Genomic DNA, 17,349 nt, shown 5'->3' on the forward strand with positions numbered 1-17,349 from the left:
GCAAGAAGAACATCCTGAAAATCGGCGGCTGAAGACTCCGGTCTTCATTAAGGTAGCGCACAGCACTGCAGCTGTGCGCCATTGCTCCCTATGCACACCACATACTCCGGTCACTGATGGGTGCAGGGCGCTGGGGGGGGGGGGGGGGCGCCCTGGGCTGCAATTAGAGTACCTTACATGGCGAACAGCACATAATATAGTCTAATAAACTATATATGTGCAAAAATCCCCCACCATAATATAAATATAAGAGCGGGAGAAGTCCGCCGAGAAGGGGGCGGGGCTATCTCCCTCAGCACACTGGCGCCATTTCCTCTTCACAGCTCCGCAGGCTCTCCCCTGCAGTTTCCAGGCTCAAAGGGTAAAAAAGAGAGGGGGGGCACTAAATTTAGGCGCAAACTGTATTTGTAAAGCTGCTATAGGGAAAATCACTTTGTGTTAGTGTAAACCCCTGATTATATAGCGCTGTGGTGTGTGCTGGCATACTCTCTCTCTGTCTCCCCAAAGGACTTTGTGGGGTCCTGTCCTCAGTCAGAGCATTCCCTGTATGTGTGCGGTGTGTCGGTACGGCTGTGTCGACATGTTTGATGAGGAGGCTTATGTGGAGGCAGAGCAGGTGTCGATAAATGTGATGTCACCCTCTGCGGGGTCGACACCAGAGTGGATGGATATGTGGAAGGTTTTACACGACAGTGTCAACTCCTTGCATAAAAGGTTCAATGACATAACAGCTGTGGGACAGCCGGCTTCTCAGCCAGTGCCTGCCCAGGCGTCTCAAAGGCCATCAGGGGCTCAAAAACGCCCGCTACCTCAGATGGCAGACACAGATGTCGACACGGAGTCTGACTCCAGTGTCGACGAGGACGAGACATATACACAATCCACAAGGGGCATCCGTTGCATGATTACGGCAATGAAAAATGTGTTACACATTTCTGACATTAACACAGGTACCACTAAAAAGGGTATTATGTTTGGGGAGAAAAAGCAGCCAGTGTTTTTTCCCCCATCAGATGAGTTGAATGAAGTGTGTGAAGAAGCGTGGGCTTCCCCCGATAAGAAACTAGTGATTTCTAAACAGTTACTGATGGCGTACCCTTTCCCGCCAGAGGACAGGTTACGTTGGGAGACATCCCTGAGGGTGGATAAGGCGCTCACACGCTTATCAAAAAAGGTGGCACTGCCGTCTCAGGATACGGCCGCCTTAAAGGAGCCTGCGGATAGAAAGCAGGAGGCTATCCTGAAGTCTGTATATACACACTCAGGTACTATACTGAGACCTGCTATTGCTTCAGCTTGGATGTGTAGTGCTGCAGCAGCTTGGTCTGATACCCTGTCAGAAAATATTGATTCCCTCGACAGGGATACGATTTTGCTAACCATAGAGCATATTAAAGACGTCGTCTTATATATGAGAGATGCACAGAGGGATATTTGCCGGCTGGCATCTAGAATTAATGCAATGTCCATTTCTGCCAGGAGAGTATTATGGACTCGGCAGTGGACAGGTGATGCGGATTCTAAAAGGCACATGGAGGTTTTGCCTTACAAGGGTGAGGAATTGTTTGGGGATGGTCTCTTGGACCTCGTTTCCACAGCAACCGCTGGGAAGTTGACATTTTTACCTCAGGTTCCCTCACAGCCTAAGAAAGCACCTTATTATCAGGTACAGTCCTTTCGGCCCCAGAAAGGCAAGTGGGTTAAAGGCGCGTCCTTTCTGCCCAGAGGCAGGGGTAGAGGGAAAAATCTGCACCATACAGCCAGTTCCCAAGAACAAAAATCCTCCCCTGCTTCCACTAAGTCCACCGCATGACGCTGGGGCTCCACTAGTGGAGCCAGGTGCGGTGGGGGCCCGTCTCCGGAACTTCAGCGACCAGTGGGTTCGCTCACAGGTGGATCTCTGGGTTCTACAAGTGGTATCTCAGGGATACAAGCTGGAATTCGAGACGTCTCCCCCTCGCCGTTACCTCAAATCAGCCTTGCCAGCTACTCCCCAGGACAGGGAGGTAGTACTGGCGGCAATTCACAAGCTGTACCTCCAGCAGGTGATAATAAAAGTTCCCCTCCTTCAACAGGGACGGGGTTACTATTCCACAATGTTTGTGGTACCGAAACCAGACGGTTCGGGGAGACCCATTCTAAATTTGAAATCCTTTAACACTTATATAAGGAAGTTCAAGTTCAAAATGGAATCGCTCAGGGCGGTTATTGCAAGCCTGGAAGAGGGGGATACCATGGTATCACTGGACATCAAGGATGCTTACCTACATGTCCCCATTTACCCACCTCACCAGGTGTACCTCCGTTTTGTGGTACAGGACTGCCATTACCAATTCCAGACGTTGCCGTTTGGTCTGTCCACGGCACCGAGGGTATTCACCAAAGTAATGGCCGAAATGATGATACTCCTTTTGAAAGAAGGGAGTTATAATTATCCCGTACTTGGACGATCTCCTTATAAAGGCGAGGTCCAGGGAGCAGTTGTTGGTCGGAGTAGCACTATCTCAGGAAGTACTACAACAGCACGGCTGGATTCTGAATATCCCGAAGTTGCAGCTGGTTCCTACGACGCGTCTGCTGTTCCTGGGTATGTTTCTGGACACAGAACAGAAGAAGGTGTTTCTCCCGGAGGAGAAGGCCAAGGAGTTGTCATCTCTGGTCAGAGACCTCCTAAAACCAAAACAGGTGTCGGTGCATCACTGCACGCGAGTCCTGGGAAAGATGGTAGCTTCTTACGAGGCAATTCCATTCGGCAGGTTCGATGCACGGATCTTTCAGTGGGATCTGTTAGACAAGTGGTCCGGATCGCATCTTCAGATGTATCGGCTGATCACCCTGTCCCCGAGGGCCAGGGTGTCTCTGCTGTGGTGGCTGCAGAGTGCTCATCTTCTCGAGGGCCGCAGATTCGGCATACAGGACTGGATCCTGGTGACCACGGATGCAAGCCTCCGAGGTTGGGGGGCAGTCACTCATGGAAGAAACTTCCAAGGACAATGGTCGAGTCAGGAAGCTTCCCTACACATAAATATTCTGGAACTAAGGGCCATTTACAATGCCCTGAGTCAGGCAAGACCCCTGCTTCAAAACCAGCCGGTGCTGATTCAGCCAGACAACATCACGGCGGTCGCCCATGTAAACCGACAGGGCGGCACAAGAAGCAGGATGGCGATGGCAGAAGCCACAAGGATTCTCCGATGGGCGGAAAATCACGTGATAGCACTGTCAGCAGTGTTCATTCCGGGAGTGGACAACTGGGAAGCAGACTTCCTCAGCAGGCACGACCTCCACCCGGTAGAGTGGGGACTTCATCCAGAAGTCTTCCAGCTGATTGTAAATCGTTGGGAAAGACCACAGGTGGACATAATGGCGTCCCGCCTCAACAAAAAGCTAAAAAGATATTGCGCCAGGTCAAGGGACCCTCAGGCGATAGCTGTGGACGCTCTAGTGACACCGTGGGTGCACCAGTCGGTTTATGTGTTCCCTCCTGTTCCTCTCATACCAAAGGTACTGAGGATAATAAGAAAGAGAGGAGTAAGAACTATACTCATCGTTCCGGATTGGCCAAGAAGGACTTGGTACCCGGAACTACAAGAAATGATGTCAGAGGACCCTTGGCCTCTGCCTCTCAGACTGGACCTGCTACAACAAGGGCCCTGTCTGTTCAAAGACTTACCGCGGCTGCGTTTGACGGCATGGCGGTTGAACGCCGGATCCTGATGGAAAAGGGCATTCCGGTTGAAGTCATTCCTACGCTGATAAAAGCTAGGAAGGATGTGACAGCAAAACATTATCACCGCATATGGCGAAAATATGTTGCTTGGTGTGAGGCTATGAAGGCCCCAACAGAAGAATTTCAGCTGGGTCGATTTCTGCACTTCCTACAGTCAGGAGTGACTATGGGCCTAAAATTGGGATCCATTAAAGTCCAGATTTCGGCCCTGTCTATTTTCTTTCCAAAAGAACTGGCTTCACTGCCTGAAGTTCAGACGTTTGTTAAGGGAGTGCTGCATATTCAGCCCCCTTTTGTGCCCCCAGTGGCACCTTGGGATCTCAACGTTGTGTTGGATTTCCTAAAATCACATTGGTTTGAGCCACTTCAGACCGTGGAGTTAAAATATCTCACGTGGAAAGTGGTCATGCTTTTGGCCTTGGCTTCGGCTAGGCGTGTGCCGGAATTGGCGGCTCTGTCATGTAAAAGCCCCTATCTGATCTTCCATATGGACAGGACAGAATTGAGGACTCGTCCCCATTTTCTCCCTAAGGTGGTATCAGCGTTTCATTTGAACCAACCTATTGTGGTGCCTGTGGCTACTCGGGACTTGGAGGCTTCCAAGTTGCTGGACGTAGTCCGGGCCCTGAAAATCTGTGTTTCCAGGACGGCTAGTGTCAGAAAAACTGACACGCTGTTTATCCTGCATGCACCCAACAAGCTGGGTGCTCCTGCTTCTAAGCAGACTATTGCTCGCTGGATCTGTTGCACGATTCAACTTGCACATTCTGCGGCTGGACTGCCGCATCCTAAATCAGTCAAAGCCCATTCCACGAGGAAGGTGGGCTCTTCTTGGGCGGCTGCCCGAGGGGTCTCGGCTTTACAACTTTGCCGAGCTGCTACCTGATCGGGATCAAACACGTTTGCAAAATTCTACAAGTTTGATACCCTGGCTGAGGAGGACCTTGAGTTTGCTCATTCGGTGCTGCAGAGTCATCCGCACTCTCCCGCCCGTTTGGGAGCTTTGGTATAATCCCCATGGTCCTTACGGAGTACCCAGCATCCACTAGGACGTCAGAGAAAATAAGAATTTACTCACCGGTAATTCTATTTCTCGTAGTCCGTAGTGGATGCTGGGAGCCCGTCCCAAGTGCGGACTCTCTGCAATACGTGTATATAGTTATTGCTTAACTAAAGGGTTTTGTTATGAGCCATCTGTTGATGAGGCTCATTTGTTGTTCATACTGTTAACTGGGTATAGTTATCACAAGTTGTACGGTGTGATTGGTGTGGCTGGTATGAGTCTTACCCTGGATTCCAAATACTTTCCTTGTAGTGTCAGCTCTTCCGGGCACAGTTTCCCTAACTGAGGTTTGGAGGAGGGGCATAGAGGGAGGAGCCAGAGCACACCAGTATCCAAATTCTTTCTTAAAGTGCCCTGTCCCTGCGGAGCCCGTCTATTCCCCATGGTCCTTACGGAGTCCCCAGCATCCACTACGGACTACGAGAAATAGATTTACCGGTAAGTAAAATCTTATTTTTTTCGCTGCGCTGCGATCAGGTCAGAACTGCGTATGCACTGCAATGTGCAGGCGCGTTGCACGGGTACAAAGCGGATCGTTGCCCAGCGATGGATTGTACGAAGAATCCATTCGCACAGGCGTTCGCAAGGAGATTGACAGGTAGAAGGCGTTTATGGGTGTCGACTAGCTGTTTTCTGGGAGTGGTTGAAAAAACGCAAGCGTGTCCAAGCGTTTGCAGGGCGGGTGTCTGACGTCAATTCCGGGCCCGGACAGGCTGGAGTGATCGCAGCGGCTGAGTAAGTTCTGGGCAATTCAGAAACTGCAGAAAACTTTTTTTGTACCGCTCGGCTGCACATGCGATCGCACACTTGCAAAGCAAAAATACACTCCTCTATGAGCGGTGACTATCTGCTCGCAGCAGTGCAAAAAAACCTTAGCAAGCGATCAGGTCTGAATTAGGCCCTGTATTCTGTATACACTGTGGGGGTTATTCAGAGTTGTTAGCAAACTGCAAAAGTTAGCAATTAGTAAAATCCATGTTGCACTGCAGGTGGGGCAGATGTAACATGTGCAGAGAGATTTAGATGTGGGTGGGTTATATTGTTTCTGTGCAAGGTAAATGCTGGCTGCGTTATTCTTACACTGCAATTTAGATTCAGTTTGAACACACCCCACCCAAATCTAAATCTCTCTGTACATGTTACATCTGCCCCCCTGCAGTGCACATGGATTTGCCCAATTCCTATTTTTTTGGTTTGCTAACAACTCTGAATAACCCCCTGTGTCATTACTGTTTCCTCATTATATCTGTATACACTGCGTTGTCACTGCTTCCCTCCTTGTATTTTGCGTACACTGCATCACTGACTCCTCACTGTAAACTGAATACATTGCATTACTGGCTCCTCATCGTCTTCTGCTTTCTTTCTCTGTGACTTAGGTGGAGGATTCCTTGAGGATCGCTGAGACACTTCTATCTGATCTGTCTGGATTTCAGTCCTTTCACAAAGATGCTGGAGAGCTCCTAGAGCAGTTTAAAGAATATGAACAGGAACAATTCAGTGATTGGTCACAAGAGATTCAGTCAGGGTTATCCGATCCAAAATCAGGATTTTGGTTAGTATCTTTCTCTTTCTTTCTTTCTTTCTTTCTTTCTTTCTTTCTTTCTTTCTTTCTTTCTTTCTTTCTTTCTTTCTTTCTTTCTTTCTTTCTTTCTTTCTTTCTTTCTTTCTTTCTTTCTTTCTTTCTTTCTTTCTGTTTTTTTGGGATTGATAATTTTTTAAAACATGGGTTCATTCCGAGTTGATCGCTAGCTGCTTTCGTTCGCAGCGCACCGATCAGGCAAAAAAACGGCACTTCTGTGCATGCGTATGGGGCGCAATGCGCACTCGCGACGTACTTTCACAACAGCAGATGCAGTCTCGCACAAGGTCTAGCGACGCTTTTCAGTCACACTGCTGGCCGCAGAGTGATTGACAGGAATGGGGTGTTTCTGGGAGGTAACTGACCGTTTTCGGGGAGTGTGTGAAAAAACGCAGGCGTGTCAGATACAAACGCAGGCGTGCCTGGGGTCACGCAGGCATGGCTGGCCGAACGCAGGGTGTGTTCGTGATGTCAAAACAGGAACTAAATAGTCTGAAGTGATCGCAAGCTAGGAGTAGGTCTGGAGCTGCTCTGAAGCTGCACAAAATTATTTTGTAGCCGCTCTGCGATCCTTTCATTCGCACTTCTGCTAAGCTAAGATACACTCCCAGAGGGCGGCGGCTTAGCATTTGCACGGCTGCTAAAAGCAGCTAGCGAGCGAACAACTCGGAATGAGGGCCATTATTTCAATTGGTTTAATTCTCATAAATCAGATATACTGTAGACAAGTACATGAAAAGTAAATCTTCCTGTGACCACAGTTGTCATCCTGTAAATCCACTTGCAGCACCACTGAAATATACTTTATGTCCAACCAAATGACTCCCACAAGTATTTCTCTTACGTCCTAGAGGATGCTGGGGACTCCGTAAGGACCATGGGGGTATAGACGGGCTCCGCAGGAGACATGGGCACCTAAAAAAACTTTTCCTATGGGTGTGCACTGGCCTCTCCCTCTATGCCCCTCCTCCAGACCTCAGTTAGATTATGTACCCAGAGGAGAAGGGTACACTGCAGAGAGCTCTCCTAAGTTTTCTGTAGAAAAATAATTTTGTTAGGTTTTTTATTTTCAGGGAGTCCTGTTGGCAACAGGCTTCCTGTATCGTGGGACTGAGGGGAGAGAAGCAGACCTACTTAACTGATAGGCTCTGCTTCTTAGGCTACTGGACACCATTAGCTCCAGAGGGAGTCGGAACACAGGTCTCATCCTGGGGTTCGTCCCGGAGCCGCGCCGCCGTCCTCCTCACAGATGCCGGAAGATAGAAACCGGGTGAGTATGAGAAACAAGAAGACATCTCAGGCGGCAGAAGACTTCAGATCTTCATGAGGTAAGGCGCGTAGCTGTAAGCTGCGCGCCATTGCTCCCATACACAACACACAGACAGCACTGATGGGTGCACGGCGCAGGGGGGGGTGCCCTGGGCAGCAATAAACCTCGTTTTTGGGCAATAAGGTGCTATTAGGCTGCGGAGGCAGCAAATAGTTGATCCCCCGCCATTTTTGTGAAAATTGAAGAGGGACCGAAGCCCGCCGCCGGGGGGGCGGAGCTTGATCCCTCAGCACTAACCAGCGCCATTTTCTCCACAGAGCTGCATGAGAAACGCTGGCTCCCCGGACTCTCCCCTGCTGAACGCTTCAGAGGTTGGAAAAAAGAAAGGGGGGGGGGGGGGCACATTGGCGCGCAGTGAGTGGGAAATTGGATATATTTATATAATATAAAAGCGCTATCTGGTTTTTCCAGTGTAATTTGGGCGCTGGGTGTGTGCTGGCAACTCTCTCTCTGTCTCTCCTAAGGGCCTGGTTGGGGTTTTGTCCCCTTACAGGTATATCCCTGTGTGTGTGGGGGGTCGGTACGTGCGCGTCGACATGTCTGAAGCGGAAGGCTTCTCCAAGGAGGAGGTAGAGCAGATGAGTGGTGTGTCCCCGTCGGTAGTGCCGACTCAGAAATGGATGGACATGTGGCATATGTTGAATGCAAGTGTGACATCTTTACATAAGAGGCTAGATAAGGCTGAATTCGGGGAGGCGTCAGGGGGTCAATCCTCGGATTGGACCGACTCACAGGGCCCGTCGGGGTCTCAAAAGCGTCCCTTGGCAAAAATTGTGGACACAACTACTGACACGGACTCTGATTCCAGTGTCGACTATGATGAAGCTAAATTGCACCCTAGGGTGACAAAGAGCATTCAGTGTATGATTATAGCAATAAGAGATGTGTTGCATATTGCTGATGAACCCTCTGTTCCTGACACGAGGGTACACATGTTTAAGGGAAAGAAACAGATAATAAACTTTCCCCCATCTCATGAACTTAATGAGTTTTTTGAAAAAGCTTGGGAGACTCCGGATAAGAGACCGCAGATTCCCAAAATAATTAATATGGCATACCCCTTCCCTACACAGGACAGGGTACGTTGGGAATCCTCTCCCACTGTGGACAAGGCTTTAACGCGCCTGTCAAAGAAAGTGGCGCTACCGTCTCCAGACACAGCGGACCTCAAGGATCCTGCGGATCGCAGGCAAGAGACTACTTTAAAGTCTATTTATTCACATACTGGGGCTATGCTAAGACCGACAATTGCGTCGGCATGGGTATGTAGCACAATTTCAGCCTGGACAGATAACCTGTCGGCTGAACTTGATATCATGGATAGAGATACTGTTTTGTTAATTCTAGCCCATATCAAAGACGCAGTCTTGTATATGAGAGACGCTCAAAGGGACATTGGATTACTGGCTTCCAGAGCCAATGCCATGGCTATTTCAGCGAGAAGATCCTTATGGACCCGCCAGTGGACGGGTGATGCGGATTCGAAAAAGCATATGGAGGTTCTACCCTATAGGGGAGACGTGTTTTTGGGGATGGGCTGGCGGACCTGGTTTCCACAGCTACCGCAGGTAAATCTAACTTTTTACCGTTTATTCCCCAACAGCAGAAGAAAACTCCCAACATATCAGATGCAGTCCTTTCGGTCACAAAAGTCCAGAAGAGGTCGGGGATCCTCCTTCCTTGCCAGAGGTAAGGGTAGAGGGAAAAGAACACCTGCTTCGGCTGGTGCCCAGGAACAGAAGTCCTCCCCGGCTTCTACAAAACCCACTGCATGACGCTGGGGCTCCCCTGCGGGAGTCCGCACCGGTGGGGGCTCGTGTTCGACTCTTCAGCCAGGTCTGGGTCAGCTCAGACCTGAATCCTTGGGCGTTGGAAATAGTTTCCCAGGGCTACAAACTGGAATTCGAAGAGGTGCCCCCACGCCGATTTTTCAAGTCGGCCTTACCAGCTTCTACCCCAGACAGGGATGTAGTGTTAGCTGCATTTCAAACGCTGTGTCAACAGCAAGTAATTATCAGGGTTCCCTTGAACCAACAGGGAAGAGGGTACTATTCAACCCTCTTTGTGGTCCCGAAACCGGATGGTTCGGTCAGACCTATTTTGAATCTAAAATCCCTAAACCTGTACATGAAAAGATTCAAATTCAAGATGGAATCGCTCAGGGCGATAATAGCCAGCATGGAGGAGGGGGAGTTTATGGTGTCACTGGACATAAAGGATGCTTACCTTCATGTCCCCATATATCCTTCCCATCAGGATTACCTGAGATTCGCTGTACAGGATTGTCATTACCAATTTCAGACGTTGCCGTTTGGGCTTTCCACGGCCCCAAGGATTTTCACCAAGATAATGGCGGAAATGATGGTGGTCCTGCGCAAGCATGGAGTCACAATTATCCCATACTTGGACGATCTCCTGATAAAGGCGAGATCAAGAGAGCAATTGCTAAGCAATGTGACACTCTCTCTGAGAGTGCTCAAGCAACACGGTTGGATTCTAAATCTACCGAAGTCACAGTTGATTCCGACAACTCGACTAACGTTCCTAGGTATGATACTGGATACGGAACAAAAGGTTTTTCTCCCGTTGGAAAAAGCCCAGGACATCCAGAACATGGTCAGAGACCTGCTAAAGCCAAAAAGAGTGTCAGTTCATCAATGCACTCGTGTTCTGGGGAAAATGGTGGCAGCCTACGAGGCCATCCCCTTCAGCAGGTTCCATGCAAGGACGTTTCAATGGGACCTTCTGGACAAATGGCCCGGGTCCCATCTACATTTACATCGGAAAATAACACTGTCCCCCGGGACCAGGGTGTCTCTTCTATGGTGGCTGCAAAGTGCTCACCTTCTGGAGGGTCGCAGGTTCGGAATTCAGGACTGGATCCTGGTAACCACGGACGCGAGCCTCCGAGGATGGGGAGCATTCACCCAAGGAAGAAATTTTCAGGGACTGTGGTCAGACCAGGAGTCCTGTCTACACATCAACGTGTTGGAGCTAAGAGCCATATACAACGGCCTTCGACAAGCGGAGAGTCTTCTTCGCAACCTACCGGTTCTGATTCAATCAGACAATGTCACAGCAGTGGCTCATGTGAACCGCCAAGGCGGGACAAGAAGCAGAGCCGCGATGGCGGAAGCAACCAGGATTCTTCGCTGGGAGGAAAATCACGTAAGTGCTCTGTCAGCTGTCTTCATTCCTGGAGTGGACAACTGGGAAGCAGACTTCCTCAGCAGACACGATCTCCATCCAGGAGATTGGGGACTTCATCAAGAAGTCTTTGCAGTGATAACGGGTCTTTGGGAAGTTACTCAAATAGACATGATGGCGTCACGCCTCGACAAGAAGCTTCGGAGGTATTGTGCCAGGTCCCGGGACCCTCAGGCAGTAGCAGTAGACGCCCTGGTAACGCCATGGGTGTTCCAGTCGGTCTACGTGTTTCCTCCTCTTCCTCTCATCACAAAGGTGTTGAGGATCATAAGGCGAAAAAGAGTACAGACAATACTCATTGTTCCAGACTGGCCTCGAAGGGCCTGGTACTCAGATCTTCAGGAGATGTTCACAGGAGATCCCTGGCCTCTTCCTCTAAGGGAGGACCTGTTGCAGCAGGGTCCTTGCGTGTTCCAAGACTTACCGTGGTTACGTTTGACGGCATGGCGGTTGAACTCCGGATCCTAGCTGAGAAGGGGATTCCCGGAGGAGGTCATCGCTACTCTAATAAAGGCTAGAAAGGAGGTGACTGTAAAACATTATCACCGTATCTGTGGTGTGAAACCAAGAACGCCCCTACGGAAGATTTTCATTTGGGTCGTTTTCTCCACTTCCTACAGACAGGAGTGGATATGGGCCTGAAATTAGGCTCTGTTAAGGTACAGATTTCGGCCCTCTCGATATTCTTTCAGAAGGAATTGGCTACTCTTCCAGAAGTCCAGACTTTTGTAAAGGGAGTGCTACACATCCAGCCTCCTTTTGTGCCTCCAGTGGCACCATGGGACCTGAACGTGGTGTTGCAGTTCCTAAAATCACACTGGTTTGAACCACTTCACAAGGTTGAGTTGAAATTTCTTACCTGGAAGGTGGTCATGTTGTTGGCCTTAGCATCTGCAAGGCGAGTGTCAGAATTGGCGGCCTTGTCTCACAAGAGCCCCTACTTGATTTTTCATGTTGATAGAGCGGAATTGAGGACACGCCCTCAATTTTTGCCTAAGGTGGTTTCTTCATTCCATTTGAACCAACCCATTGTGGTGCTTGTGGCTACGAGTGACTTGGAGGATTCCAGGTCCCTGGATGTAGTCAGGGCCTTGAGGATTTATGTAGCCAGGACGGCTAGAATTAGGAAAACAGAGGCCCTGTTTGTCCTGTATGCTGCCAACAAGATTGGCGCGCCTGCTTCAAAGCAGACTATTGTTAGCTGGATCTGTAACACGATTCAGCAGGCTCATTCTACGGCTGGATTGCCGTTACCGCATTCGGTTAAGGCCCATTCCACTAGGAAGGTGGGCTCTTCTTGGGCGGCTGCCCGGGGCGTCTCGGCATTACAGCTTTGCCGAGCAGCAACTTGGTCGGGGTCAAACACTTTTGCTAAATTCTACAAGTTTGATACCCTGGCTGATGAGGACCTAGCATTTGCTCAGTCGGTGCTGCAGAGTCATATGCACTCTCCCACCCGATTGGGAGCTTTGGTATAAACCCCATGGTCCTTACGGAGTCCCCAGCATCCTCTAGGACGTAAGAGAACATAAGATTTTAAACCTACCGGTAAATCTATTTCTCCTAGTCCGTAGAGGATGCTGGGCGCCCGTCCCAGTGCGGAAACTCTGCAAGACTTGTATATAGTTGTTGTTTACATAAGGGTTATGTTACAGTTGGAATCGGTCTTGGACCGCTACTGTTGTTTGTTCATACTGTTAACTGGTTATGTATGTTCCGGGTTACATCGTATGATTGGTGTGGGCTGGTAGGAATCTTGCCCTTGGATTTTTAAAATCCTGCCCTCGTATTGTCCATCTCCTCTGGGCACAGTTCTCTAACTGAGGTCTGGAGGAGGGGCATAGAGGGAGGAGCCAGTGCACACCCATAGGAAAAGTTCTTTTAGGTGCCCATGTCTCCTGCGGAGCCCGTCTATACCCTCTTGGTCCTTACGGAGTCCCCAGCATCCTCTACGGACTAGGAGAAATAGATTTACCGGTAGGTTTAAAATTTTATTTTGTGTTACTGCGGCCAGGAGCTTACATCTGCATTTTCTAAAAACCTTATTAAGGAGGATGTATTGGGTTTTCTTTTATCAAGCATATTGAATGATAATATTTAGCAACCCTCCACACATGATTAAATGGAGGAAGTCTGTAAATCAGAGGTTCTCAAACTCTGTCCTCGGGGGCACACACAGTGCATGTTTTGCAGGTCTCCTCACAGAATCGCAAGTGAAATAATTAGCTCCACATGTGGACCTTTTAAAATGTGTCAGTGAGTAATTAATACACCTGTGCACCTGCTGGGTTACCTGCAAAACATGCACTGTGTGTGCCCCCGAGGACCGAGTTTGAGAACCTCTGCTGTAAATAAACAGCCGGTCAGCATGCTAGTCAGGACCAAATGCTAAACTGCTGGTCAGCATGCTAATCAAGACCAAATGCTAAACAGACGGTCAGTATGCTAATCAGGACCAAATGCTAAACAGACGGTCAGCCTGCTAATCAAGACCAAATGCTAAACAGATGGTCAGTATGCTAATCAGGACCAAATGCTAAACAGCCGGTCAGCATGCTAATCAAAACAAAATGCTAAACAGCTGGTCAGCATGCTAATCAGGACCAAATGCTAAACAGCTGATCAGCATGCTAATCAGGACCAAGTGCTAAACAGCCGGTCAGCATGCTAAACAGCCGGTCAGCCTGCTAATGAGGACTAAATGCTAAACAGCCGGTCAGCATGCTAATCAGGACCAAGTGCTAAACAACCGGTCAGCATACTAATGAGGACTAAATGCTAAACAGCCGGTCAGCATGCTAATCAGGACTATTTGCTAAACAGCCAGTCAGCATGCTAATCAGGACTAAATGCTAAACAGCCGGTCCGCATTCTAATCAGGACTAAATGCTAAACAGCCGGTCAGCATTCTAATCAGGACTAAATGCTAAACAGCCGGTCAGCATGCTAATCAGGACCAAGTGCTAAATAGCCGGTCAGCATTCTAATCAGGACCAAGTGCTAAACAGCCGGTCAGCATGCTAATCAGGACCAAATGCTAAACAGCCGGTCAGCATGCTAATCAGGACTAAATGCTAAACAGCCAGTCAGCATTCTAATCAGAACTAAATGCTACACAGCCAGTCAGCATTTTAATCAGAACTAAATGCTAAACAGCCAGTCAGCATTCTAATCAGGACTAAATGCTAAACAGCCGGTCAGCATTCTAATCAGAACTAAATGCTAAACAGCCGGTCAGCATTCTAATCAGGACCAAGTGCTAAACAGCCGGTCAGCATTCTAATCAGGACTAAATGCTAAACAGCCGGTCAGCATGCTAATCAGGACTAAATGCTAAACAGCCGGTCAGCATTCTAATCAGGACCACTGCACTTCCCATGGTAATTTCAGGACTCTGCCCCATGGAGAAACACTGGCATAGTGCTAGAGTACACCACAGGGACACCAGAGTTGCTGCTTGGGACGCTTTTAGCCTACTGAAAAATCTTTTTTTGGTATCTGCCCCTCTCCTGTACTCCTGTGAGAGCTTCTATGTAGCTGCCAGTGTTGAAAAAGAACTTCCAGCAACATTAGTTTCATCATTCACTACTTTCCAGGCTTCTATACCCATAGAAACGTTTATCTGAACTGAATATTAATTTAACAAATCACAGAGACTAGGAATAAATAGTGAGAGTTGGTATGTTGTGCATTGCACAAATGGGTGTTTGAGTCTGAATGAATACAGACACACACCCACTAATTAGTATAGCCACACCCACAATTATGAGAAACATTTTGTATACTTAGTAAATTTTTCCATAAGTTTATTTGCTCTCCACTTTTGATCCTGGCTCTTTAAAATTTGTGTAAAGCTAGGTACACACTGGCAGATTTTATTTGGTCTGCCCGACAATCAGACAATTTTTTGGGAAATTGTAGGCATCAATATCTGAGTTACACACTTTAAAGATTTTTTTTTTACAGTTACCAGTTTTCTGCCACGTCACACTGCATCAGCATATGTCTGCCCACAAGGAGGATGATGTAGTGAGAGAAAAACATAGGAAATATTGAGAACGCACACACTGGAGATTTTGTGGCAGATATTTTTGGTCTAGGCCGACTGAGAGGAAAATCGATTGTTCGGGTGTGTGTGCACGATTTGACAGAAATATTGCCAAAACGATCGTTCGTACACACTATACGATAAATGAGACCGATGTCCCATTTATTGGCAAATCGACCCAATAATTGTATAGTGTGTACCTAGCATAAATCGGACATGTAGGACTGTCAGGGTTATTACACTGTTTGCTAACGTCTTTATAATCCCATTCCTTTGTAGTGATGTGGTATGTGGGAATCCTTTGGCATTGTATACACTTTATGTAGCTGGTATTTCTGAATTCTGGTGTCCTTTTCTATTTCATTACCCAGCATACAACCAAACAGTCAGGTTATGGAATTGGACCACTCCAATGGAGAATTAAAAATCCACTATTCTGACCGCTTGGTAACACTGCTGCGAGAGGTCCGGCAGCTGTCGGCGCTTGGATTAGTAATTCCGGCCAAGATCCAACAAGCTGCCAAAACAGCACAGAAATTCTACAAGCAGGCGGTGATTCTGAAGCAGGTATGCGAGTGCAACGCTGATATATGATGTAATTTCTTACTGTCTCTTCTCAACACTATGACCACTCTCGTGTATGTACTGTGTCACTGTGATTGTAATGCATGGGGGAAAAAATGACATTTTGTTACCTATGCAGAGTTGTCTGCATACATAAGATGTAACCAACGCTACAGACACAACTCCCTCTCCATAGAACTGACAGGAGCAGATGCGGCAGGAATACAATAGGTGTGGCTGCACTGTGAGCACAGATGATGCTGAAGAAATACACAACACACAACTCGTACACATTACAGTAACAGCTGGAACGTGTTACTAATACACTAGTCACTCAGGGATTGTGATAGTCTTATTGAACAAGATGCAAGTATAAAACGTTTACTATTTTAATTTCCACTTAAAGCGGCAGCAGTCCCCTTCCCAAACTAGGGGCAGGAAACAGGCTTCATTTATATTGCAGCCGTAGCAGTATTACTATCTGCACAAAAGGGTGTGTTTTAGATGCGTTCAGCTTATCGGATGCAGCCGTCACCATCAGCTCACAAATCACACCAGGGTTTCAGTATCCACAAGTCCCCCCAAACAGGTTCATACACCCCATTTAGATGACCATCTCAGGCACAATTTGTGTCGACACAACCTTACTGCTCTTTGGCCATGTCTAAACGCTGGCTCCAACCGCCATCCGGGACACGGGGAGTCGTAAGAGCAAAATGCAGCCAGGAAGCCGTGCAAAGCACGCTCATTGCAAACAGATGCGCACTAACAAAGTTATAGCCAAAATAAGCATCGGTGTCCAACTCTGTCCATTAGACGATAATTTTAATTACAGGTTGAGTATCCCTTATCCAAAATGCTTGAGACCAGAGGTATTTTGGATATCGGATTTTTCCGTATTTTGGAATAATTGCATACCATAATGAGATATCATGGTGATGGGACCTAAATCTAAGCACAGAATGCATTTATGTTACATATACACCTTATACACACAGCCTGAAGGTCATTTTAGACAATATTTTTTATAACTTTGTGCATTAATCAAAGTCTGTGTACATTCACACAATTCATTTATGTTTCATATACACCTTATATACACAGCCTGAAGGTCATTTAATACAATATTATTAATAACTTTGTGTATTAAACAAAGTTTGTGTACATTGAGCCATCAAAAAACAAAGATTTCACTATCTCACTCTCAGTCAAAAAAGTCAGTATTTCGGAATATTCCGTATTTCGGAATATTTGGATATGGGATACTCAACCTGTAATATAGCTATAATATTCAAAGTTTATACTTCTGTTAGAGCTTTGTTGCCACATCCTCCATAACGTCAGCGATAGTGTATGATTTGTGGGGTGTGTAACACTGATCTGTCACACTGTACTGCAGGTTAACACTGAGCCAAACCTGTGTATAAATGTGAGATTAATGTATCAGTCTACCAATCGTTCTGCTGCTCTGGCTGTACCTATCTATCTATCTCTATCTCTATTTCTATCTCTATCTCTATCTCTCTCTCTATATATATATATATATATATATATATATATATATATATATATATATAATCCATATATATATATATATATATATATATATCTATCTAATCCATATATATATATATATATCTATCTAATCCATATATATATATATATATATATATATATATATATATAATCTATCTCCAGCCCTCTGAATTCCCTGTTGTCATAGGTTGCCCATTTCTACAACACAATAGACCAGCAGATGATTCAGAGCCAGAGACCTATGATGTTAAAGTCTGCACTGGCGTTTGAGCAGATAATTAAGGTAAGC

At 47.3% G+C, this 17,349-nt stretch overlaps 1 protein-coding gene across 3 annotated transcripts in view; it reads left to right on the top strand.

The window, feature by feature from the left end:
• DYNC2H1 (dynein cytoplasmic 2 heavy chain 1) overlaps positions 1-17,349 on the top strand; it is a 1,021,614-nt gene that overhangs the window by 123,401 nt on the left and 880,864 nt on the right. For all 3 annotated transcript variants that reach the window (XM_063951545.1, XM_063951543.1, XM_063951544.1), the window contains exons 11-13: positions 6,173-6,348; positions 15,332-15,527; positions 17,248-17,343. In XM_063951545.1, the coding sequence (XP_063807615.1) occupies positions 6,173-6,348; positions 15,332-15,527; positions 17,248-17,343 (468 nt within the window). The remainder of the gene's footprint in view (positions 1-6,172; positions 6,349-15,331; positions 15,528-17,247; positions 17,344-17,349) is intronic.

The sequence above is a fragment of the Pseudophryne corroboree genome, chromosome 2 (assembly GCF_028390025.1).
Source record: "Pseudophryne corroboree isolate aPseCor3 chromosome 2, aPseCor3.hap2, whole genome shotgun sequence".
NCBI classification, from domain to species: Eukaryota; Metazoa; Chordata; class Amphibia; order Anura; family Myobatrachidae; genus Pseudophryne; species Pseudophryne corroboree.